The 26,913-nt window shown below is 38.0% G+C and overlaps 2 protein-coding genes across 2 annotated transcripts in view; both read right to left on the reverse strand.

Moving 5' to 3' along the window:
- Window positions 1-1,047: 1,047 nt before the first annotated feature.
- On the reverse strand, window positions 1,048-5,135 carry tmem236 (transmembrane protein 236). The gene is made up of 4 exons (XM_056744062.1): window positions 4,840-5,135; window positions 4,597-4,669; window positions 2,625-2,748; window positions 1,048-2,532 (listed from the first exon to the last, which is right to left on the reverse strand). The coding sequence occupies exons 1-4, from the start codon at window positions 5,085-5,087 to the stop codon at window positions 1,922-1,924; spliced, it is 1,056 nt and encodes a 351-aa protein (XP_056600040.1). The 5' UTR covers window positions 5,088-5,135; the 3' UTR covers window positions 1,048-1,921.
- Window positions 5,136-6,280: 1,145 nt separating this feature from the next.
- colec12 (collectin sub-family member 12) overlaps window positions 6,281-26,913 on the reverse strand; it is a 38,084-nt gene continuing 17,451 nt past the window's right edge. The window contains exons 4-23 of the mRNA XM_056743203.1: window positions 24,328-24,414; window positions 23,206-24,249; window positions 21,892-22,389; window positions 21,536-21,678; window positions 21,307-21,416; window positions 20,905-20,988; window positions 18,846-18,949; window positions 15,127-15,211; window positions 14,962-15,037; window positions 14,714-14,809; window positions 13,691-13,837; window positions 12,369-12,459; window positions 12,078-12,276; window positions 11,700-11,794; window positions 10,331-10,419; window positions 9,184-9,271; window positions 9,037-9,091; window positions 8,762-8,915; window positions 8,095-8,228; window positions 6,281-7,875 (exon numbers count right to left, since the gene is read on the reverse strand). Coding sequence (XP_056599181.1) covers window positions 7,680-7,875; window positions 8,095-8,228; window positions 8,762-8,915; window positions 9,037-9,091; window positions 9,184-9,271; window positions 10,331-10,419; window positions 11,700-11,794; window positions 12,078-12,276; window positions 12,369-12,459; window positions 13,691-13,837; window positions 14,714-14,809; window positions 14,962-15,037; window positions 15,127-15,211; window positions 18,846-18,949; window positions 20,905-20,988; window positions 21,307-21,416; window positions 21,536-21,678; window positions 21,892-22,389; window positions 23,206-24,249; window positions 24,328-24,414 — 3,575 coding nt within the window. The 3' untranslated portion in view covers window positions 6,281-7,679. The remainder of the gene's footprint in view (window positions 7,876-8,094; window positions 8,229-8,761; window positions 8,916-9,036; window positions 9,092-9,183; window positions 9,272-10,330; window positions 10,420-11,699; window positions 11,795-12,077; window positions 12,277-12,368; window positions 12,460-13,690; window positions 13,838-14,713; window positions 14,810-14,961; window positions 15,038-15,126; window positions 15,212-18,845; window positions 18,950-20,904; window positions 20,989-21,306; window positions 21,417-21,535; window positions 21,679-21,891; window positions 22,390-23,205; window positions 24,250-24,327; window positions 24,415-26,913) is intronic.

Below are 26,913 nucleotides of genomic sequence, written 5' to 3' on the forward strand. Positions count from 1 at the left end.
TGTCCCCTGCTGAGAAGGAGAGAGAGAGAGCATTTCACTTGCAGCATCTGTTCACACCCCGACTGGTAAGTTTAAGATAAATGAATTAAAATGAAGCTTTATTCCAACATCCGTGGGAGGCAAGCTGAGGAGAACAATTCAGTCACGCATGGAGATGGATTTGTTACTGTCTCCTTTTAAAGAATAAAGAAATTGCGGCTTGTGGGTTAAAAGAGAATAATATAGGGGGAAATTCCATTCAAATAAGTATTCTTATAAAATAGAGAAAGTCTATTTCTTAAATACATAAAAATATCTCCAGAAATAATGTGCTGTAGTAATGCTGCATTCAAGACACATTATATTTTGGAAAATTCCGACCTCAAACCAGGAGTCATTTCTGGAACTGCGCTCTTTAATGTTAAATACTTGTAATGTTACTAAATAAAGATGTTACTTCCGGGCTTTTGGTACGAAATATCCCAAATCCGAGTTGTCTTGAATGCAGCATAAAAAGGATTGGGGTTCTAACACACACGGACATGCATGAACACACGCTCAGAAAAGCACAAGAGCAACATCCTGGTCATATTTAAAAGAACGTAAAAATCATGGTTCACTATTACCACACCATAAAAAAGATGTTTCTGCAATAATAATAATATATATATTAAATATATGCAGTATACTGTATATTAGGTATTAAAGAAATGACCATATTAACCATATGGTGAAAATCTATATTGTACTTAACAAGAATGAACAATGACTTTTAAGGTAAAAATATGTTTCAAGGTATTATTTTAAGGGTCTACATTACAAAAACTATTTTTTCGAAATGCATTCGAGAGAATGTAAAGCAGGACTACATAATATGAGCTTTGTCAAACTGCACATTGTTACAGGTGCTAAGATTGCATATGAGTGTGACAAAAGCCGTTTCACATCACATTTTACATTGTGGGCTTGTAGACGACTGAAAAGTGATGCATTGACTTATAGAATGCAGTGTTATGAGATTTCTTTTGATAGATGAAAGGGGATTTTAAAACATAATGGATGGTCACATACTTATCTCTGTATTGACAAGGATCAGAGAATCAAAGTATTAATGGTCATGCATTTCACAAAAAGTCATCAGGACATTTCATGGCATGAGAGGACACACATGCACGCAACACACATTTGGAGTTTGTAACTAAAGTAACATTTATCAAATACAAATATATTCTTAGATCAATGTAAATGACACATATGTACAGGATTTTGTTGCATAGAAAATATAAAAATGCAATAGACTCCACTATCAAAAAAAGTGAAAACTTTTTTGCACCTTTAGGTACACAATAGGTCCTCAGCGGTAAAATTAAACACCTAAAAAGGTACAGTATTTGTTTTTTGTACAAAAGAAGCCCTTAGGGGTTCCTTACACCCCCAGTGACGGCTACTGGACCTAAAATAATTAAGCACTTATTTCTGACACCTAACCAGTACATTTTTCAATAAAGCCTACTGTTTTGCCTGGAAACAATAACATTCAGTTGTCTGCCCTGTTGCATAGTTTTGGACATCTTTATAAAAATATTACAAATTAAACACTTTCATTGTGATAGTTTAACATATTTACAGTTTAGAAATACAAGACATGTATTAGAGTAGTAGTTCACCTTCAAAATGAAAATTCTATCATCATTTACAATTGAAAATTGTTGGTAACAGAACAGCACAGCCGTAACCAATGCGAGTAAATGGGGGCTGTTAACAGCATTCTTCAAAATATCTTCCTTTGTTTTCTGCGAAAGAAAGTCATGTACGTTTGTAATGACAAGAGCGTGAGTAAATGATGACAGAATTTTCATTTTGAAGGTGAACTACTCCTTTAACATTGCAGCCCGTGCATCTACCGCTGCATTTCTTACATAAACGGATCTCCTAAATGTGCTCAGAACATGCTTCCTCTGTTCAGCAGCTTCAGTTTGGTCATCAAGACGAAGTAGACAAATGATCCAGTAACAAGAATGTTCTTCAGTATATACAGCACCGGAGTAACATAACCAAACATCCCCACCAGGCATATGCGCACCACCAGGAAGGGCAAATCCTGTGAGAGAACGCTTATCGATCCCAACAAAGGACTGTTGGGAGTTATTACCACTCGCAGTATGGACAGATAAGCCAGTATGTAGACTGGAAAGACCCATGCCGAGTAATAAACTGTATAAGTCCCGGCCACCCTCACCAGTTCCACTGTGTCAAACCAGAACACAAAGCTGGCCACAAAAAGGTCATGCCGGGGGTCACGGATCCAGATGAAGCGAAGAGGACCTGAGCGAGAGCGAGGAGAATAAAGATAGGCTGCGCTGCTGGTGCGAGAAAGGCTGCCCACATCTGCATCCCCCCAACGACCTGAGAGGGACCCGTTATGCGCCGGTGACCTTGGAGATGTGTCACTGTACCCTCCATTAGCCTGCAGCTGTGAGGACACAGATGTCACCTGCTGCAAATGAGTGAGCACCGGAACTTGTATCTCAAAGTCCGACTCTAATGTATTCGCTTTTAAAAAAAAAAATTGTGCACAACTTTAGATAGAACAGTAGACAGAAAACAAATTTTATTTATCTCATTTATGGCCTGCTATCTCTTACCCTGTCCCGTCAGAGGAAGCGGGCGTATTCGCTCCAGTATGTCCACACAGATGAGGGAGAACAGGACCAGTGAGACAGGGAGCTCAGTGAAGCGGTCATAATAAGCGCCTGCATCAACCTGAACCTGCAGAACCATAAATAAGCCAGAAGCTTGCTGAGAGAACAAGAGAGTCTGGAGCAAAAACCTTTTTTTAAATACTCAAGAGAAAACACAGGTCAAAGACTGAAAACAAATGCAGAGTCATTAGAAACAGAAGCAAAGTCATAGGCCTGGCAATATAGTCGATAATCTATGCTAATCGTTGTTGTTTTTTTCCAGTAAATGCACTATTTAGGGCAAACCCGTTTTAAAAAGTAAACAAGACACACTGTTTCTGTGCAGACAACAGAGGAAAGCGCTACCTGATATCGCTAGCGATTTATTTATATGTTTTCCTTAATAATTTATATTAAGATAATAACTTGTGATAGTTCGACCAAACATTTAAATTCTGTTATCATTTGTCATTTCAAACCTTTATGACTTTCTTTCTGCCGCAGAACATAAAAGAAGATATTTTGAAGAAAGTTTGTAACCGAACAGCGCTGGCCCCCATTCGCTTCGATTGTAGGCTTCTAATGTGAAATGTGAAAATGGGACGCAAAACCAATGGAAGTGAATGGGGGCCGGTTAACAACATTCTTCAAAAGATCTTCTTTTGCATTCTGCGGAAGAAAGAAAGTCATACAGGTTTGAAATGACAAGAGGGTGAGTAAATGATGACAGAATTTATTTTTGCTTGAACTCTCACTTTAAATCATTGTGCACATGTGATTATTAAAATGTCTGCGACATGAATAAACTCATAATGTGCTTAGAAAAACCAATTGAGAAGCTGTATGTATGAGAGAAACTGTGATTATCCAGCAGCATGTCTTTCAGCAACAGCTGTCAATCAATTAAGTGCACGGTTAGACCAAAGGCTCTTAAAGGGAAACACACAAATCTGACTTTTTCCTGAGAGGATTAAAAACAGGCTGGAAAAATTCAAGAATTTTATATGAATATTTGAATATTATAATAACACCAAAATAGATTAAAATACGCATTAAAGTCATTATTCCTTTAAGATATGTCAGTGCAAGTTGTTTGAGTTCAGACAGTATATACATGCATTTTAGTCTGGGACTAGGCTTAAAGGGATAGTTTACCAAAAATCGTAAATTCTGTCGTCTTTTACTCACTCTCATGTTGTTCCAATATTGTAAACATTTAATAGTTATGCTGAACACAAAAAAGAGATTTGGAAGAACGTGTGTAACCAGTTCTGGGACTCTATTGACTACTACAGTAGGAAAAAAATCTACTATGGTAGTTAATGGTGCCCCAGTGTTTTCTTACACAAATTCTTTACAATATCTTCTTTTGTGTTATACACAACACAACAAAAAAAAATGTATACAGGTTTTGAACAACTTAACTTAAAATGATGACAGAATTTTGCTTTTTGGGTGTTATAGTGTTCCAAACAGGCCCAGATAAGTCCACATCATTACTTTTAAACATGCTAAACCCCCTGACCCTCAGGTCTTCAATGCATTTACTGTTATCAACAATTGTTCCCCATCTATCAAACTTTAGCAGATGAAGTAAATCTTCATCTTACAGCCATCACTGTTTTAACATGAGACGCAAAAAGTCTGAATGCATAACCACTGACATTCCACAGTCTATAATACACCATCTCTTTGGTTAATAGTAAATCTTCTGTTCTACAGCGGGTTACTGAGTACCCCAGACAAGATCTGTCTATGAAAACTTTCTGTTTTGTTCATGAGCCCTCAGGTTTTATTATGGCCAGAGAGTGCCATAAAACATCTCATACTCCTACATCATTGAGTCCAGTGTGGACCATAAAGGTCCTTTATAAGAGAAACACAACTGTGTGATTAATATGGATTTAATCAACCAATGTCATTCATTCTGTGGTACCTTTGAGCTGGAGATGATGATGGCGAAGCAAGGTAAAGTGCTAAGCACCACATATGCAAGTGTAACAGGTCTCCTGTAGGATAAATAAAGAAAAACAAGAAATTGACACTAAGAAATTGGTAAACAAGCATGAGAAGGGTTACAACATGAAAGAGGATCATTGAAGAGTTCCCCTCCACCAGCCAGAAGGTCTGGTCCCCTGATATAACTTTTTAGTGGCACCAAGAAAGATGTAATACTCACCAGTTAGTCACTTCTGAAAATCGTTGTGTCTTGAGGGTGGAGTACTTCAAAGGCACCCAGACAAACAGGGTTACAGATGCAACGTAAGCCACAGAGGCCGCCACTACCAGCCAATACGCCGTGTCACTGGATTTAACTAATCGAATGAGAGATGCAAAATGCTCCATCACTACAAACACAGGAACACAGAGACATGCGAACTGAAGAACCTCATATAGAATGAGTTTGACCATCTTTCCAGAAGGCATCTTGACGGTGCGAGTCTTTGGTGAATCTCCTTAAAAATACATCAAGTGCATGTCCCTCACGGCTGAATGATTGAACGCTCTGGACTCTGGCACTGCTTACACTGCATTCCTACTTTTGTTCTTTTATTGTCACAGTAATGGAGCAGTCACGATTTTTTTATGGAGTTATGGTAGCAAACTGAAATTATGGCTCCAACAAAATGCTTCATTCTGTATTTTGTCCCTTTTTACTAAACTTAAAATATAAATGTTTTTTTAAAATGTGTAACCCTAATGACTTGTGTATGGTGCAGTTACCCAATCTTACCCTCATGTGGTTCAAAACTTAAAAATGACTCTTTCTTCTGTGGAACACAAAAGAACATATTTTGAGAAATGTCTCCGTGATTTCGAATCCATACAATGGATGTCAATGGGGTCAATATTGTTAGGGGAACAATATTCTTCCACAAATCTTTTTGAGTTTACTGCAGAAGAAAGTCATTCAGATTTTGAATAAAGGATGAAAGAATATGCCGAATTATTCCTTTATATTAGTGCTGACTGGCTCTTACAGTATTGACTTTGGTAACTTAAAAACTATAACCTATTTTATTTTGAACAGCCATGTGCTGCGCCTATACTACACTACCCGGAAGTAAACTTCTGGCTCAGTGCTTTAAATAGAATTTTGCAGTCAACCCCTCGCCACACTCAAAGCTGTAACCTTTGCACAACCAGCAAAGAGCCTTAAAGGTCCAGTGTATTGAATTTAGCTGCATCTTGTGGTGATGTTGTGAATTGCAACCAACGGCTCACTCCACCACCCCTCTATTTCAAAGCATTACGGTGGCTGACACAGACAGAAGATGTCACGTTTTTGCCGAAGGAGATAACGTTTTTATGAAACACGCTCTATAGAGCAGTTTGTCCGTTTTAGGGTAATCTATAAACAACATGGTAAATACCATGCAAGGGGACCCACGGTGTGCGAGAATGAGCTCATTCAAAGATAATAAAACATAACGCTTCATTATGTAAGGTCTTAATACACCTCTGAAGACATAGTTTTGTCTATTATATTGCACTTCTGTTAATAGATACTATTAAAAAATTACAAACGGGACCTTAAACTAATAAGCCATCAATACGCCTAAACTAATGTAATTTCCACAGAAGTAGACATAATGGACACAATCATGAGACGTGCGCTGTACATTTGTCCTAGTTTTATTGTGAATACTAATAAGTAATAAGATGATTAAAATAGTACATACAAACAACAGCTTACACTTAACAGAATTGATACAATTTTCCCTAAGGATTTACGTAAGGATTATCATCTCCGTGTGCAAATAAGGTGTTACATTAGAACTGGCTCATGGTCCCGGGGATCCAATTTCCCAGAATTTTCTCTATGACACGTCCACAACTACTCTGATAACACGGTGGCTACATAGAGACAGAGATGTGGGCTTACTAGTCCGAACAAGTGTTGGCATATGAGCCAGTCATTTTTTTCTTTAGTGTGGGTTCATCCTATGCCAGGACTTCAAAACATGAGGTCAGGTCAGTCGTTCAACACGCTACAGAGCGTTAGGGTTAGTGCTAACCATAACCATACACATATTCACTCATTTCTAGCGGACATTCTGAGAAATGCAATGTTGATAAAATCCTAGAGAAGTTGCATGAGCATTGCAAACACCTTAAACAGTCATGGAATTAATAAGAAACAATTAATGTCATTCTAGTTTTTTTTGTCAAGTAAAAATCACGTGAGTGCTGAACAACTTTTAGGTGAACGGAAAAGGGTAAATTAAAAGTGCATGACGTGGGGCAATATTGCGACCCACCTTCCCATGTTCTACAGAACAAGCAGCTGCTTCGGACGTCACGTCCTAAAGACAGATATCGGTCTCATATATACACATCTGCACACAGGCAGAATATTACATCCTTCTTGTATTAATGTTCTGTCCATTAAAACAGCAAAACAACAATCAAAATATAAATAAAACACTAAAAACATTTCATCTTTTTAACACTGAGTAGTGAGCTTAAAGACACTGGGATTATGGGCCACTGGCAAGTGTATGACTACATGTTTCTGGAGGAGAGGTGGCATGACTTTTATAGATCTAAGCTCTCTCACAGACACACAGGCATTCACATTTTCAGACGATGATGAGACCTCTCCTACAGGACCTGCTGTGACCAACACTGAACTATTGGGACCTACACTGGTAAAGTATATACAACACAAACATGCGGTCATGTGTTTTTCCTGTAAGAAACGTCCAGTTATTAATTACTGTAATGATATCAGCATGTGAGCTTTGCATTCCTCATCGCCGTTTTTCTAAGAAAAAAAAATGTAAAGAAACATCCAGAAGCTCATCAAGCTGCTTTCCGAGAACACGACCAGTTAGTAGTCAACATGTTGCACGTCCTTTCATGAAGTGTTTCTGTGTATGTTTGCAGTGTCCTAAAGAAAACGAGAAGACGATCTAGGAGATATCTGTGTCTGTGTGTCTTTTGAGAGTGAATGTTTTTTATGACAGTATGCGTGCGTGTCTGTATGAAACAAGAGATTTCCCGTCTCTGTGGGTCCTATAACAGAGCTTTTTCGTGGTAATGGGTCTGTTGGTTGTCTGTGGTAGGTGGAAGGCTCTGGGTGGAGGGCATAGTGTAGCCGGAGGTTTGGTTCATGCCCGCTGGGTTCTGGTAAGACTGGAGCTCAGCTGGGGGCATGCTGCCAGGAGTGGGGCTGTACATTGCGGGTTGGCCCATGTACATATGGACATCGCTGATGTAATAAAAATAACATGAAATTAGTTATTTTACATTAAATAAAGTGAAACTATACAATTAGTAAGCAAAGAAAGTTTGTGTGAGTAGGCGGGGCGAGACCATGGTTCGAGAAGGCCAGCTGTGCGCGCACCGGTCTTGAATCACGGTCTCGCCCCGCCTACTCCACTACAGTGAGATTGAAGCACACCATTAACATATAAATCTGTGTGGGTACCTAGGAGCTGGCTGCCCCTGCATTGGTGTTCCCGTTTGGTTCATTGCAGAGAGCTGCTCCATTGGAACATTGTATCCAGGTACTCCTGTACTACCCATTGCATACTGCCCTCCTGTGGACTGACCAGGGTACACCTGAAAATACACACATGCATTATCCATTTATCTGATATATTAAAGTCACCAAAGTAAGTTACGATTCACTTCTTTTCAATATCGTGACATGTATCAGAGTACAAATGCTCCTGAAAAAAAATAGGGCGGGGCTTTATTTTGCACTCCCCATTTTCATTGGTTTCTTGGAAGTTGGGTGTTGCTAACAAAACAAGAGGCCGGTTTGAAAGCCAGTTTACAGTCTGTCTGCCTAAAAATGCCTGGCCATTGGACAGTAAGTATAATCCTACCCCTTTTTTCTGATGTCATGTGGTGAAGAGTTGTTGTTGAGAGGGGAGAGGGAGCTTAATGTTTTTGAATAAAGATTGCATGTGCAAATAAAAAAATAATGGTGTGCATGGATAAATCACTTGCAATAATCACTGCAACAATGTGTAAAACACTTAATATACATTTTATTAATAAAACGAAAATTAAAATCAAGAGGCTTATTTCTTGCCTGCAATAATCAAAAATAGATTTTTATTTGCGGTCACAAATTTTCAGGGTCTCACCTGTTGGGAAGCATTGGGAGTCTGCTGCATGTAGTATTGCTGGCTCTGTAGTTTAGCATACATAGCATACACTGGGTCTTCATTCATTAGCTTAGCATAGAGGGACAGTCCTTCCATGACCTTCACGTTGAGCTCGGACATCTCTGAGTGTTTTCTGAAAACAAGCGGAACAGGATTATTATGTGATCTGTGAAAAACACATGCGCATTTGTTAGATTAGGGTTAGGCTTTCTTTATTGGCTTTGAAAGACAATTTCAATTAGTGCTTTAAATACCTGTCTATGTCCTCCAGCTTCTGATCAATGAGAGGACCCATCTGATTGCAGGCACCTAAGTAGGGAAGAAAAACAAACTATGATTCTGTCATCTTTCCACAAAACCAACTGTAGAACATTTACTAAATAGAGGGTTCATGAACACACCCTCCAACTGCAGCAGCTCACAGGTGTCTGACTGATCATCGGTTGCGTCTGCACTCTGAATCATCTGAAGAAGCTGGTCAATTTTCTCCTGCGGAACAAAGACATTGGATTACTGACCAGACTGCACAATACTTCTACTTGATCTGCTACAACTAATTTTACCACAGTTCGCTGCTGAGAGCATCTGTGATATTGAATCACTGCAGTCAATCAAATAGTGGCTACGGCGGTGACTGTGGCAGTTTTTTACCATCGCGGTGGTTGGGAAGTATATATGATTTATATAAATAATATAGATATGAATAAATTTGTGTGTGGCAACCACGTGACGAGAGACCTTATTTAAATACTTTTTGAAATATGATATCTGAAATAAATGAGGATGAAACATCCGTCCATGTCTAATGCTCAAATCCATCAGTGAAACGGCACGCCGAGCAGTAACGTTTAAATAAACATCAGTAAATAACCAAAACTTAAATAATATAAGAAAGTTAAATGTTTAATAGAAAAGCTTGTTGCGGTGATAACTTCGGTCAGTCACGTATTAACACTTACAGTCGTTTAAATTTCCATTTGAAACAAACTCTTCAAACCTACCTCGGTTTTCCTATTCAGATTAGTATACAAACGTTACTTTTCCCTGCTCGTTGATGGGAAACTAACATGTTGACATTGTCCAGATTAAGATGTGTACAGCTGCACTAAATGCACGTTCAGAAGATGTGCTCAGAGCGCAAACCTGCGTGCGCTCCGACACCAAGAAAGCAGGTCATAGCCGGTTTTGATTTTATGTAACTGTTCATTTCACAACAAGATCTCTTACAGTACCCGCAGAATAACCTAAAATGCACCAATGGAAACGTATGCCAATCATTTCTGTGTTCATGATTATCTTTTAAATAAGACCATCCACAACTGAAAGGCTGAAAAATACCTATCCTTAACGCAGCTGTCATTTATTACGCTTCGATTTGTCACAGTGATGTGCACTACCGTCGGTGGCGGTTCACCACCGTCATGGCACTTTACCACCGCGGTGGTGCGGTTGTCACGGCCAACGTCACAGCCCTGGCTCTCTCATACCACCGTGCGTTTTAACAAAGACATTTGTGTTAGAAATGGATGAAAACAGAGCAAACCTCACCTCATCGATGTAGACAGGCTCTGGCTCTGGTTCAATAGTCTCTACCTGGATGTCTTCACTGAACTGCACAGTCTTTTTCTCGGTTTTCACTGGGGACAGAAGAACACTAGAGGTGAGTGCCTGGTGTAGAGGAAGAAATTTAAGGATTTAAAGGTTTTTTATTATTTTATATGATGCAATAGATTTAAGTGAAAAGTAGGAGGAGCCCAACAACAGAACCCGATGCCCATAGATATTGTTGTGACACACAGCATTCCTATTTTCATATTCTAAGGGGCAGTGTTTCCTGTTCATTAATAAGACTATGGGGGCCTGCCATAGTCCAATTTGTTCCGTCATAGTTTCAAAACGAACCAAAACATTTGATCGTCCACTTCTCATAACAACATATGATCGTGTTGTCTGTTTCCCATATTGATTTATTCGTTACTGCGAATGAAAAGATTTTTCATAATTCCTATTTTTAAGTCACAATTTAAAACAACTTAATTCATTGCAGAGTTGCGAGCGCTCCGTGCCAGTGCCTCTCTCATGTTACAAGCAGCGCCTAGACAGTGCCTCTCTCTCACATGACAGTGCAGAAATTAAAAGGTGGCGGTGTGTACTTGCATTTCCACGTAAACGTCAATTGTCACAGATGTTATTGATAGAGAAGATGGTTTATCATGACTTAACGAAAGCTAAGCGGAGTTGCCCGCACACCCTCTCTCTATGTGCTTGGTTTTGAATCTGTGTGCAAGCTCTTGACCTCCCTAAAATACGGTGTGGGTGTTCTGTAGATGTAACTCTGCATGTTTGAATTTGGGCCGAATTGTCTCAGCTATATGCCATCACTCGCATTTCAAATAAAAAAGCGTCTATAACACAACATCACATTGATGAGAAGAGCTGTGAAAGATTTGTGCTGCATGAGACAAAAATGCATATACTCAAAATCACATCAATGTAAATGTACGCAGACGATGTCGCGTTTATAAAGCAGGCTTTTATCAGCAGTTAAAGTAACAGCTGGTTGGATTAAACATGAGATGTTATCGGGTCCTGTTTAGTCACTATTTTATACTCGTTTTATGTCTGACAACAGAACAGATAATATGTGAAAATTGTGTTAAAATTCAATATAATGTGATAGATCAGACAGTAGAAGCGAAACAGATTTCAACCAAACACACCGTGATGACCTCACAAATATGCTATTCAGTACATGACGTCATCAGCGCCACTGTCTGTCAAAACCCTGTGGGAAAAACTGAAGGGGAGTATTTGTGGTTCCATAACAAAGACAAACTATTGGAAAAGAATGTGAAACAGGAAAAGCAGAGCTTTACACCGATAGAAAGAAAAGAATGAAAGTGACAGCTCTACTCACTCATCTCCGGCTCTGCTGTCAAATCTGCTGTCACAAAGTTTGAGGGAAAAAGCCCAACACCCTGATACGTCTCGCCCTTCCACCAGTTAGAATCACTGTGATGGAGAGCAGATACGTCAGCCACTTCTCATTACCAAGAAAACCAAACTCTTCAGCTGTGTTCAGAATCATTCTCTCAATCAGAAGCACTTTACTCTGAAGCACTGCTTTTATTTCACAATCATGTACTTGTAACCTAGCAACCAAAAGAGCTGAATTAACAGTCATAATATGGCTAACAAATGCAAAGATCCTAAAACAACATTGTCAGGGAGCAATTTAGATTTCAAACACAGTCTGGAAAGAGCTTCTAAAAAAATGCAAAATCCAGAGACTCACCTGTCATCCAGGATGGTGATGATCTCGCCGGATTTAAAGGTGAGCTCGTTGTCCTCAGCCGCCTCAAAGTCATAGATGGCTCTGACCTTTCTGCCGTCGGTTTTGTGAGAGGTGAGGAGGGCGCTGGTGCTCGGGTAGAGGCCAGACAGAGAGACCTGAGGCTGCTGCTGCCGCTGCTCCTTCAGAGACAGCTCAATCGCTGAGTGAGGAATGGACACAAAACCAGTGAGATTACACATCTTTCTACAAGGCAATTTCTTGATATCCTCAGCATTACAGATGTATGCACACCTTTAGCAAGGTCCTCCTCCTCTTTCTTGATTGTTGATGTTGCAGGATCTTTAGCTACTAATGCAGGACTGGCTTTTGCTTGTTCTGCTGCCTAAACAAACAAACAAACCTAGTCAAACATTGTATTGCCTGTGTGATACATTTAGATGTATTGAAATATCTTGGAGATGTTTTCATAGATCTTTTATATCAAGTGTGTTATGTCTGTTATGTAATTTCAGTCTGACACAATGATGGTGAGACCACATCTCTGTGTGGGCTTAACAGTCTGTTGTAGGACTGCTTGTTCATACAAAATTTGACTTCTTTCACATAAAGGAACACTTCCCCCAAATAAATGAATTGTGTCTTCATTGACAGTTTTGGAAGTTTTTATTTCTCTAGAACAGAAAATAAGATATTTTTAAGAATGTAGGACTTTTGACTACCATTGTCATTTTTCCTACTATGGAGGTCAATGGACTTTTTGGTTATAAGCCTTCTTCCAAGGGATGTTCAAATTAACCGCTTAACCGTTGACCGATAGTAAATATATTAACCGATTAATACTTACAGTTAAACGATTTAAAAAGGTATGTTTATTTATTTTTTGTTGAATAATAACAATAGTTCAATAATACGTTTTAAATTACTATTAAATTGTACATGTTTTTTAGTTTTCTGTATGGTGAAAGAAAAATATGCATGTGTTAACTCAAGTAGTGCAGACGCGTGCGACCAGGAAAATGACCCCCCAAATGTTTTCGTAACAGATCAAAACCTGAACACACAAACCACATGATGAAACTGGACAAGTGTAATTCATCTGATTGTTGAGGCCACATTTTCAGGGCTTTACTCCCTCCGATCACATGCGGCTTTGCTCAATGTAGAGATTCTGTGTCTTCCCAGCGTGTTTCGTGTCTACACGACAGTGAAATGAAGCTCAGCAAAGCAAAGCTAATAGCAGAGCTACTGCAAGGGACTTTTGATGCTATCAATCAATTTATCGTTTTTCAGTTTTGGGTGAATTGTTCCTTTAATGAATGAAGAAAGAATGGTTGGATATCAATATTTCCTGACACAATAAAGCAAAATAATACATATATTTAGATCTTAGTACATATTTTGTGATCCCGATAATCTGCATTCACCACATTACTGTATTGTGTGGTTGCACTTTTAGCTAAACCTCCGAGTATGTGTAAATGGTTAAACTGAAACTGCATATCTAACACACTTTAATTCTCTCTATATGTGTAATAAGTAACAATAAAAAAATTAAAAAACAAAACAATTAAAAAGTTAACTGATAAAGCTGTGCAGTAGGGAGCTAGACTAACCTGAGAGCCCACCGCAGGGAACATGACGCCTTGTTCTCTGAGATTCTTGATCATGGCTGAGATGAGACTGAGCTGGGGGTCATTACGGAAATCCTCCGCCCATTCCACCATAAGAGCCTTCAGCTTTTCACATACCTTTGGGTGACCCTTAAGGACAGACACCTAAACATCAGTCTTGTGCTTGACACAACAATAAAGTACGGCTGTCAAACGATCAACTGTGAATAATCGCATCCAGAATAAAAGTTTGTGTTTACATAATATATGTCTGTGTACTGTGCATATTCATTTTGTATTTATAAACTGCACGATTATGTCAAAAATCATAATTGTCGATTATTCCCCTTCTAATTGCGATTATTTATTTTGATTATTAGCTTTTACAGTATTATTCATTTTTTTGTTTTATTATTGCTTTTTATTTAACAACCGTTAGTCGCTTTAAATAAACATCCAACAACAAAGCTGTGTTCCTGAAATACTTTATTTCTGATACAGTATAGGCTCAAATGTACTCGACCATAAATCAGTATTTGCCACTTTTTCAGATCTATTGCAACGCCTTCCAAGCATTTTGAAAAAAGTGTGAACTAACATCCTTCAAGACTCATTTAGAAAATCTGCTTAGAAAAGAAACTGTCTGGTTGTTGTTAAGGCCACTTCTACATATTTATGATAGGCTGCTGATTTGTCACTGCTTTTAACATGCAAGAAACCTGCTCACATGCACAGAAAATAAGCATAAATGCACAGTTGTAATCGCGGCATTTAACGATTACAAACATCTTTGGACCTGTAATCGTAATCTCGATTAGTTTTTCGATTACTTGTGCAGCCCTATTATAAACCCCTACAAATTTCTTTATGAAACATTTGCATGTATATATTTATATTTAAATTATATATACACATGTATAGATTTTTATTAAATATATATGCATGTGTGTGTATGAGTTTATGAATACAAACTGAATGCGCAGTACACATGCGAACTGTGTGTCTAATACAAAACAAAGCACATACCTTATTTAGCACGTTGCTAACTTCACTAGCAAATTCCCGGGAACAAACTTCTAAATGGAATATTTTCCCACAATTTGACACACAGGCACCAAGCAGCTACGTAAGAGAAACAAATAATCTTCACATTAAGAACAGCTTCATTCCAAACATTTAAAGTTCATCAAAGTCCTCAGATGTCTGCATGCACGAGAAGGAAACATACTCCCACCTCATTAACAAGAATGCATTAAGAAATCAATTCGTCTTACCGTCAACGCTTGCATGGCGACATGGGGATCCTTGTGATTTACTCTCCTCATTACAGATCGCAAGCATTCTTTAGGCCTGCAGAAGACAATGGGCTAAATGATGTTTCACATAAACCAATAAATCAAAGCATCTCATAAACATCCTAAAGGTTCTTGTTCACTAACCCAGTGCGAGACTGTCCGATCTTGTCACATATGTCCAGAATGAGGCCCCAGTCCTCAGCTGTATTCATCTCACTTGTTGCTTTCTCTGCAGATAAATAATGTTTTACATGTTTTGTGTCATTTTGAAGAATCAAAGGCATTCAAAAAACGATATTTCCTTTGAAGTTACACACCGACGGATAAATTAGGGCCATGTATTTTTTGTGTACCTACAGTTGATCAAATTTTTACAATACAATAGATATATTTGTCCACATAAATTACTGTAGTATACTAAAGTGTTATTTACTATAGTAAACTGTAGTGGAATGCCTAGATACTATAGTGACTTTGAACCATACTATAGTATACTACAGCATTTACTACAGTTTAACAATTTACTACAAGGGTACTACAATTTCCTTTAGTAAATACTACATCATTTGTCGTTTGAGTGTTCAAGTTAATGGCAACTGAGTTTTCTAGTTAACGGCAACTTTTTATTGACGGGTCATCAGGAAGACACTTGAGTTTAAGTGTCATTAACTAAAGCTTCCCTCAAACTGTCAAATACTCATAAAATAAACTCTCAGAGAAACTCTGGTGATGAAGTTTATGTGTTTATATCCACATACAGTGCAGACGCAGACATATCATTGAGTCTCCACCATCACTCATGTAGTATGCACCTCATTCACTCAGACAAGCGGAACAGCCAGGTGACATTAATATAAGAGCACTTTATACACACTGCGAGAGCGATATTGATATTGATGGCACACATGTGTAGATAAATCAGAAACAACATAGGTGTGTCTTTTAAACCCTCAGGTTTTAAAAGGAGCAGGGGAACTACTTTCTTCTGCCACGTATTCCAGCCCAGCACAACAGTTAAACAAACCTCCGCTGCTAATTCCAAACCGTCACTTCTTTAAAATGTGGGCTGTGCAGAGGGAGACTTTTAAAAGGCAACTCACAGAGAATGTGTTAATCCCATTTCTGTTATCTTAAGACTGTGATCAAAACCCTTCATTTTTTTACCCTTTTACCCTTCATTTTTTTAAACCATGACGCAGATTGCTGTGAATAAATTGCTAAGAGACACTGGCAACACTGACAACGTATAGTTCCACTTAAAGGAGCAATATGGGATTTCATCCTTCACGAGAGTTAGAGCTCCTCTTTCAGTGCAAAAGCCTCATGTCCGACCTCCGCTATGACAGTTTTCACTCCACATATGAGCTTTAAATGAGTCTCACAAAGAAATACGTCACCAACTAGTATTTATCGTTTATATCGTGGGAAAACTAATTCTATCGTGGGGAGAATTTCTAGTGGTATATCGCAAACAATATAATATCGTCCATCCCAATCGAACAGCATTAGCTAGGGTTCATCACGCGAAAAATCTTTGGCTTGGAGAAAGATATGCCTTTGCGTTTATTTACTATCTGTAAGCATTCATATTATGTGTAAGCATAATATTGATACTTGGAAGTTAAACTGTGATCAATATAATATGAAAATCAAAGAATGTCATATCGCATCACATGTAGACCCTTGTGCAGATTGCAGTGCACGCATTTATATGTAGGCTATACTAAACAAATTAATGTGCGGTTTGTATTTTCATATGTTGTTTATTTTATGCAAGTTTTACAAAAAGTTTGAACAAATCACAGAAGTGAACATTCTGGAAAGGATAAATATGTGTGTTTGCTTGTAAGCTAGCTGTCTAACTTCTTCATAGTAACGCAGTTGCAAGGACAGCATAGTCAGAGTTAGTTTAGTGGCGGAATGTTACAAATGAAGCGTATACATATACACTGAAGCAGTTCAACAGTCAGTTCCCGTGGTGATCCTGGTGGAATATCGCGTGGCTCTCAGCCAATCAGATTCGACAACCAGAAAGAACTGTTGTATAAATTTAAATAGCAGGTTTCTGCGTCCACATCTAGTTATATGGACTCAATGCGGTGCGCCATTGATTATTGTCACACAAACAAGCAGTTCTCCCTTCGAACAAGTAGAAGTCTCCCTTACTTGCCCCTACAAAACATTCACTTGTCCCGGACAAGCGTTAATGTCGAGCCCTGTAAATATTTATGACTTTTTATATTTTTCTTTAATATATGCATGTATGTGTATTAGGGATGTAGCGATTCACCGTGAGCCGATTAAAAATCGTTTATAACGAACTGAATGTTCAGTGTGAACTGAATCGCAATACATTTTTTGAACAGCAGGGGCCGCCATGTTCACTGCAAACCTAAACAAGGACATGCTGATATTTCTTAAATGCAAAATCCAAGAAAAGCACAGACAGCATTAGTTTGTTAATTGTTTATATTAATGCGACTTTTTCTATTATTCATTTGTTTTGAAAATTGCAGTTTAGTTTTGATATTTGAAATAAAACATCATTTTATTATACAAAGAAACCTGAAGCATTTAAAAAATAATGCAAGGGAAATTGTTCGTTTCTAATTTGTTCCAACTCATTTTGTAAAAATAAATCGTGAATAAATCGCATCGTGAAGATCAGAATCGTGAATCGCATCGAGAGCTGAGTGAATCGTTACATCCCTAATGTGTGTGTTTTTACAAATACAAAATAACTATGCAGAGCACACAGACATATATTATGTAAACAGTAACACAAATGTTTATTCTGGATGCGATTAATCTCGATTAATTGTTTGACAGCCCTAGTTATAATATAACTTGAATATATATTTATATTTATATTGAACTGTATATTAATTGTATTAAAATCATTCAAAACTACTCAAAACTAGTCATTTATTGCTTGCAGAGGTCAATCGGAAGTTACGTTTCGGCCACATAATGTTTGTTTATGTTGTTGTTGCAACATGAACAGTCTATAGAGAGCAACACATCAGACAACCATGAACAGCATTACATATGCAGACAAATTATATCTGTCCATATTTTCTGAGTTTGCCCCTCCTGTTTTTCAGATCTTCAATAATCGGACATAAACACGACTTTAAAATACTAAAACCACTTAACCTGCAACACGTAAACATGTTTAGCTCATTTCAGATGGCAATTAACCTAAACCCAACGTCCATGCAGTTTTATTTAATTTATCAGAATAGGCTAGCCAAGATAACGTTACTTTGAGTTGGCCCAGCAAAACACGAACCTGCTGATAAAACTATGACATGCTGCATAACACTAAACTTGATCTTAATAATAATAGCATCCTATAAAGACGTCAGACATGTAATCAAAACAAAGCAATAATCTCAATAATCACACTCCTTTAATAGGACTGTAGGACATTTGCAGCGTCACCGTTTGAACCGTTAGCTCACTTACAGAGTGAAAATGCTTCAGATCGGGCTGAATAAAACCTCTAATCGTGTGAAGTCAAATGGACACCGTTGGTGTTTGCTTCTTAAGACTGCCAATGGTTTACAAACACATAAAAATACAATTTCGTTCGCTACAAACTTAGGTAGCAAACAAGCTAATAACATACAAAGCTTGCTAGCTGTGACACTGTTGTCATTAACCCTTTTAGTTTACAGTTTTGCGACAAAATCACCAATGGCAAATGTATAGTCACCTAAATACCATTTTTTGAAGAAACCCACACATATTAAACAAATAATATAGAAAAGAATAACAACGGCGGCGGGTCGCTATGAACAACAATAGACAGCTGAGCTAGCGTTAGCATGCCTGCTAACTGAATGACATTTTAAACTTACCAACATCTTGATCAAAGGGATTAGACGTGAAGAGAGGCATGGCAGAGATATATACACGACGCGATCTAAGCTCGTTCCTCTTCTTGTTCGTCTCCCTGTCAGCACTTGGTTGAATGTGAATGAATAAACATGATAAAATCAAAACTAACGTTACTCTCCGTGTTGCTGATGGACACCCCTCCTAACGGCGCAGGATGACCAGTGTATTGTGGGTAATAGAGAGGTGTCGTTGGAGGAACCCCATTCTGAATACTGTTGAAACACACTTAACGTTATCTGTAAATTAACAAATAAACACCAGATTGTTATGTGTTTGTTGTGTTTTTCGTGTAGGTTACAATAACGAGTTATAAATCATATGACTTTATCACATGGTACACATGGTAGTTACTCAACAGTCACGAGGTGATGGTGAAAACACATAACAGTTAAATCTGTGTGTACACATGGTAACAAAAACATATTTTGTGATTTTAGTTTAAACACTTTACAAAATAAAACAATAATATTTGATCGGTCAGCAAATACTGTAGTTATTACATTAATAAGATTGACAAAGCTTGGTGCCTTCATTACATAGCCTAACTTTCTGAATATGTCAATGTGATTTTTTTGGGGGGGGGTTATTCATACTTCGTTTTTTAATGAAACAAAGTCATCAAACAGCAATGTGAATGATTGACAGCATGACAAGAGACAACTTATTTTGAACCTTTTCCTAAATAGTACAAATATTGCTGTTGTAATGCCTAAACGTAAATTTGCACTTGTTTTCTTTGCAGTGTTTGATGTCTGAAAAATACTGAGGATATTTTCTGTCATTTTTACCGGTTTCTTCAGTTTTTATTTTCTGCAAATAAATGCTAATAGAAACACCATTCTTACTTGAAATTTTTGAAAAATATATATTGTTAGTAGATCAGAGAATGAAACAGAAATGAACGTTTTACCTAAACACATACCTACCTATAAATAAATTTAAACATTCCTAATATGGAGGAGTGAATAAACATTCCAGCAGGAAATGCACGCTCACACATGCTAAACACAGATGGATATGTGATAAAAAAACATGTTGGATGAAAAAATATTTTTAGCATAGCACAAATTTAAAAACACAAACTATATTTTATTTCTGATAAAACATGACCTTTTATGATGACATACATATTCAAATGCACAACTATTTTATACATAACTAATGCATATAATCAAATATTTGATGTTCAATTTTTAATCACATCACTGATAAGACTTGGGAAGCAAAACTCTGAAAACATCCGCATATTTGTAGCTTTATGCTGGGTTGTAGCTTTCTCTTCATTAAAGCAGCTCCAAAGCTTTGTATTGCACTGGAGTAATGTGGCATCAGCGTTGACACAGGCAAAACATTATAAAGGTATTTACAATCACATGATTACAATACATTACATTACAGCTTTCTCATCTAAACAATGCCATGACTGGTGATCAGTGTATTTTAATGTCATTTGCAGTCTTTAACTGGTCACGTCGATCGCTGATGTCTTTTGGGTCCATCAGGGATGATGTCGACTGGGCAAAACGGTTGTTATGGTTTGTGAGAGGCTATTTGTGACAGAGGTCTTTTGAAGTGTCTCTGTGATTGTCGGATCCAATATTCTCTGCTCATTCAGTAACGGATGCTATAAAACTGGGACTTTTGCTGTGAATAATGAAGAAATCACAATAAGTTGAATTCAAACAAGCAAATAAAATCTAAAATATATCACTGTCTTTCCGAAACCTAGGGTGTCCAAATGGGGAAAAGCCTGTCCTTTTTAAATGATTAAAAACTGTACTGTCAGAGTGGACAACCACAATTTAATACTTTTTATTGGTTTTATATTTGCAAAACCCAGAGACAAAAACAAAGAGTGAGTAACAATAATGATTCATGCCAAAAAATAAAGATCCTGAAATATGGAGATACAAGGTTTCAGAAGGACAGCAGTGAGATTTAAGTAAGAAATGTGACATACATTCACTCATTCCTTCACAGATGAAACCAATGCGTTCTGTGCAGTAAAAGTCATTCCACTGGCCCTCGTGTATTAAACCCGCACAATCTTCTCCTGCTTCATGACCATGGCTCCAGTTATCAGGCTGTCCAGCTTTCCATCGTCTGTTAAAATAAGTGTGGTAAAAAACAGAAATATAACACATACCCCTATGGGCAACCTGTGCTATTACACAGAATTCGGAGAAATCAAACAGCAGAAATGTTTCACATATGCTCTACCCTCCTTTATTAAATTCCTTTATTGCATACTTTGATTGATGTAATTATATATCTGTATACCATACATTATTTACTGTAAATATATTCTGCAAAAAAAGCACTGTCCCTGACTCTGATATTACTATATTAAGTAATATACGTGCATGTCATTATTTAAACTGAGGTATCATTTGTCTGTATTTACTTGATTGTTTAACTTACGTATAGTCGGGCAGACTTCCATCCACCCATCTCCAGATGTTTTCCTCTGCACTGTCTGTGAGACCCAGCCAGAAATAGCCTTTTCCAGAAATCTGCCTCTTTATCCATAGCTGCGATATTTAATAAAGTTAAAAGGATTAACACAGAGAAGACTTTAAGATACTTTAATACATTGCACAATGTTACACTGCATATTTAAGGATTACACAGAACAGGATTCAGAATCTACCTCCTCATCTTCATCATTGATAATAAGCATCGATGAACTCTTGTTGCTGCAACTTTCCTTTGCCTCATCAAAGTTTAGATTCTCTGTTGAAGCTGAGAAGTAGTAACAATTCTCTCTGAAGTTCTTAAACTTAGGTGGGCACCCTTAAATAAAAACACATAATGTCATATTATCACATTTTTTATTATGCTCAAGTTACCCCTAACTCAGTATCGCATGGATCATTTATTGACATACAAATCCACAACTACATTTTTTAGATGTACTTAATATACTTTATCATAAAATCACACATTCATATAACTATACATTAATTATTTACTCTATGCTCTATTTAGTGAGAAATAAGTTTGTACCTGGAGCACTCGTGGGAAGAGCGACCTGGCGATTAACAAAGCCTTGTGGATCTAAATGTGGCACAACTAACGGTGCAGGAAGTCCTGGTAATCCAGGTGGTCCATGTGGACCAACAGGGCCAGCAGGGCCAGCAGGGCCAATAGGTCCTTCCGGTCCGTTCGGCCCTGGCGGCCCTCTGAGTCCCAAGGGTCCTTGTGGCCCCTGTGGACCCGTCTGGCCATCTCTTCCGGGAAGACCAGGTATACCAGGGTCACCTTTCTCTCCAGGAGGCCCCGCCCTACCACCTGAACCTCGTGAGCCCTTTGGTCCAGGGCTTCCTCTTGATCCGGGTAGACCTTTGAACCCTGTCACACCTGAAGGACCTGCTGGACCCCTCTCTCCCTTAGGGCCAGCGACACCAGGTGCTCCCTTTTCACCAATTTCACCTTTCTGCCCAGGTTTGCCTGCAGGCCCTTGTGACCCTTTGTCTCCCCGAGATCCTCTTGGACCAGGAGGGCCTGAAATAAATAAATAAATATATAATTGACAATAAAAATGAAATTAATTCTAGAAATAAATACATAAAAAATTATCGCAGCACATGTGATCTAACCACCTTGTTTTGGTTGCAAATTATAAAGACAATCATGTTTTTTAAATATATTTTTGCTATTACATATCCCAGATACATAAGAATAAATTGAAAATGAAAATGTGTAATACTAATAAGGCTGTTTGAACCATATTAATATAAATAAATAATAATAATATGTATGAAAATATTATATTGATAAAACTATAATATTTTTATAGTATTAATATGATTTTATCAAATATCATATGAGAATTATTATAAACAAAAAGTATAAATAGTACATTCAAATATACAAATAATAAAATATATTATGTCATATATTTGAATATTTTAGCATATCACTTTAATCATAATATATAAAATGTAAATATAAATATTAGATAAAATATAATAATGTAATAATTTGATTATAATAATTAGAATTATTACAACCATTTTTCTATCATAGATAACAAAACATTGAAGGGATAGTTCACCTAAAAATGAAAATCCTTTCATTAATTATTCAACCTCATGTCATTTCAAACCTGTATGACTTTCTTTCTTCTGCAGAACACAAATGAAAATATTTTGAAGAATGTTGGTAACAAACATAAAATCACATTTCTTTTAAATGTCACAAAATATCTCCAGTCACATACCGGATTTGAACATGAGGATGAATTCATTTGTATTTTTGTGAGAACTACCCTTTAAGATTTTAATTTGTGTCAAAATAGTGCTCGTCCCACGATCTTACCCTGAAGAATAGTGAAGTTTGTAATGATTTGCGAGTGTTTGCTGTCGACCAGTTTCATTTCCTCCATGACTATGGAGAGGCTGCTGACCTCTTTGTCAAGCCTGCCTACAAGTTCTTCCTGCTGGGCTTTGAGCTCCGTGCTCTCCGACCTTGTTTCAGCCAAACTGTTGTTCAACCCCAGCAGCAGGTCAGAATGTCGAGTCACCGTCTCGGCGCAGGTGCGCAGTCCATTGAGATCAATGCTGATCGCCCCTAGCAGCTGTGTGGAAAAGCTAACATTCCCTGTTATGCGATCCATTTCCCCATCGTTGCGGTCGAGACGTGCCTCTAGCGCGTCGAACTTCATCGAAGTGGTGTTGTCGTGATCTCGCTGTTGATCCATGAGCTCGCGGAGGCTTTGGTCATGGCCGTCAGTGATGGTTGATGCGTTTTGCACCTGCTCCGAGAGCGAGTTTAACTGAGCGGTCACGTCCTCCAGAGTGTCACTGTTGGAGCGAGTGAGTGCTGAATTATTAGTAGCTAAAGCTTGAAGGTTCTGCACTTTCTCTCTCAGCCAGTCTGCGTCTGCTTTGGTCTGCCTGGCCACCTGCTGAAGGCTCTGATAATCATTCTTCAGCTTCTGGACGGCTTGACTCGTGTCCTCCACTGACCTCTGGAGGGAGCTGATGAGGTTTCTCTGCTGGGTTTGGGTGAAGTTCAGAGAGCTGACGCTGTGGGTGTTTTGACTCTGTTTGCTGCTTTGTGTTTGAAGCTCCGTCTGAAGCTGTACGGTGTCCTCCTTTAGTCCATTGATCCGGCCGCTGTATGTGTTTAAGGTGCGGTTTACTTTGCTGATGACGTTGGCGTTGCTCTCCAGCAGATCTCGCAGCGACAGGTGTCCGTTCTGCACGTCCTCGCCGACTAGCCGGAGGTCATCCAGAGCAGCTCTGTTGCTGGAAGACCTCAGGGCGACGTCATTGAGCTGATTCTGCAAGGTCTGAATTTCGTTTTTGAATAAGAGGAGCTCGCTGGTGGCATTCTCGGACTTTGCTCCAGCTTGATCATCTGCACATTAAATTTAGATTTCAATAAGTAAAATGAATCGATGTTTTCTGGCAGGCACTTTTCCACAGGAAAACTCACCGAGTTTCTTAAGATCTGTCTCTACAGCCATGATTTTCCCACCGTTGTTTTCCATTCCCTCTGTTACATTATCCATCCTTTGGACTACTGTGGGACAAATTACAGAATGCTAGTCAGACTTCGATTCATCTGGTATACAATAAATCAGATCAAAACAGAGAAATAATATATATACTATATACTATAATACAATGAATGAGCTCTAGTGGAATCTTTTATACAATTTTGAGGAATTTCTGTGGAATTCCACAAAGATCATTTAAACATTGTGATAAAATGAGTCAATATATTTAATATATGTCTTTTGAGTTATCTGGATGTAGATTTGCACAGTAACACTGATCCTCTATTGTGGTAGGAGATGATACAAATACATAAATTCCTGTTAAATTTGGGCCATAACCATGACTTAACATTGTTAACCTGTTTAATGTACATGTTTAATAACACACACATTCCACACACAGTCATGCAGGAAATGACGACCCTTCATTTCCTCTGGAATCTGGAATGAATCCTTAAAGGTCTCTATATGAGTGTCTACCGAGTCTTGCTGGCACCACTATAGCTCAAGACAGATTCTTCGTCTCATCCATGATTCGTACAATAACGAAGCTCAGTTTGAGCAATTACAAGATGATTAAGGGATAAAATGTGAATATCCAAAATCATTACTAGCGTGGGACTGTTTTTACATGCTAACACGATGTTCTTAGACATTGATGTAAGTGTGAATGCTTACGATACTCTTAAAGGTGTAGTTAATCCAAATTGAATACAATTCATCATCATTCCCTTAACCTCATGCTTCTCCAAACCTGCATGACTTCTTTTTTTCTGCAGTACACAAAATAAGATATTTTGTAGAACAAAATTGACCCCATGTACTTCCATTCACATGGACACAAAAAACACACTTTCTCAAAATATCTTGTTCCACAAAATATAGTGTATTGAAAAACATAAATGATGACAGAATTTAATTGTTTTTTTGGGGGAATTATCATTTTAATTCTAAAAGTTCTGCTTACATGCACCACTAGAGGGCACCTTAACTTTGCATTTGGGCAAATTCTCTTAGTTATAAGTATCTGATTACTGTAAAACACCAACGATCAAATTGTCTTTTTCAACAGAACAGTCAAAACGTAGTATTATGGGTATTTCTGATATAGCAGTGAAGTCAGGGAATACATTATTTCACTGAATTTCTCAACTGGTGGTCAAACATGAATGAAATATAAAGTCATCATCTTTACTCTCCAGTGTATTGTTTTTACACTCGCGTTTCATTCAGACATGCAGCAGTTTGCTATTCACTGCCAGTGAACAAAAACACATCAAAGATGTTGGGTGATAGCATTCCTCACTGCGCTTGTGTAACCAAACACAAAATAAATACATGCTGCAGGGGAGAAACTAAACATGGAGGTCTATTTCAAAGGCTTGTTGGTCACTTTCACACTGGGGGACTGTCAGCGGGAGGTCAACACTGCAAATCTTTCCTCTAACCCCCCCCCCCAAACTTTTATTTATTTCCTTGAGTAGAGAGCATTGTTTTTCTGAATAATTCATGTTGTTTTTTAATAGTTTAGCAGGAACGTTTTCTTGGCCTCAATGTGACAGAAATTTTCCAAAAGGGACGAAACCCTGAATGTGCATCAGAGACCACCTGCACACTCACTGGAGTTAATATGACAATGCAATTATAAACTGATGTCAATAAGACGTTGTTTAGTGTATCATTTAGACAAACTTTAGCAAATGTATCTTCTGACCCTGCCAACAAAGGAAACATGAACTTTATTCAGAATGCCACAAAGTTCCTGTCAATCAACCTGTGGTTTCAGGGACAACAAATTGCTGCTAAAGCATTAAACCGCTTCTGGAGTGGGATGGCTGGGAGACTCGCTCTTTACATGTCCTGCTCATCTGGATGGCATTAGACTATAGAGAAGCACATGGGACATGTGGATTTGATGTACATCAAGGACTTTATCTGGACAATACAACTGAACTCAGATAAAGGTAATTCAAAGATAAATAAGATGTTGTCAAGGACAGATGTAGGTAGACGTTCTGATGACAGAATAACAATCGGATAACACAATACCGCATACGAAAAAACTTAATATTATCGTAAGGCAACCTCAGCTTTTACCTAAATTACTTTCAAAATAAAATACAGCCGAGATCAATTCACCCATTTGGAATAGATAGTACCGGATCATCTTATCCTGCTTTTTGGCAATAGACACAATAAGCTGTTTCACACAGGAATGTTTGTGCTGTTGGCTTTTCCAGCTAATAGAGAAAACACATGTGAGTGTAATAGTCATGTTGATAATATTAGGAAACAATCCTGTTTCTGTTGTTCAATACAGTTGCCATAAGTTAAGAGGAGAAGTAAAGTGAACCACGGTTGAACAGGGAGAGGTAGAAATCATGAAAATGACAGACCCAATGAACCTAGATGAAAAGCGTTCCAGGATTTTGGTCTAAACAACAGACAACAGGAATGTCTTCATTATGAAATGAAGGCTAAAAATCCATACATACGAGCTTTGCCGTGTGCTGCCTCACTAC

The sequence above is a fragment of the Triplophysa dalaica genome, chromosome 3 (genome assembly GCF_015846415.1).
Source record: "Triplophysa dalaica isolate WHDGS20190420 chromosome 3, ASM1584641v1, whole genome shotgun sequence".
Classification (NCBI taxonomy): Eukaryota; Metazoa; Chordata; class Actinopteri; order Cypriniformes; family Nemacheilidae; genus Triplophysa; species Triplophysa dalaica.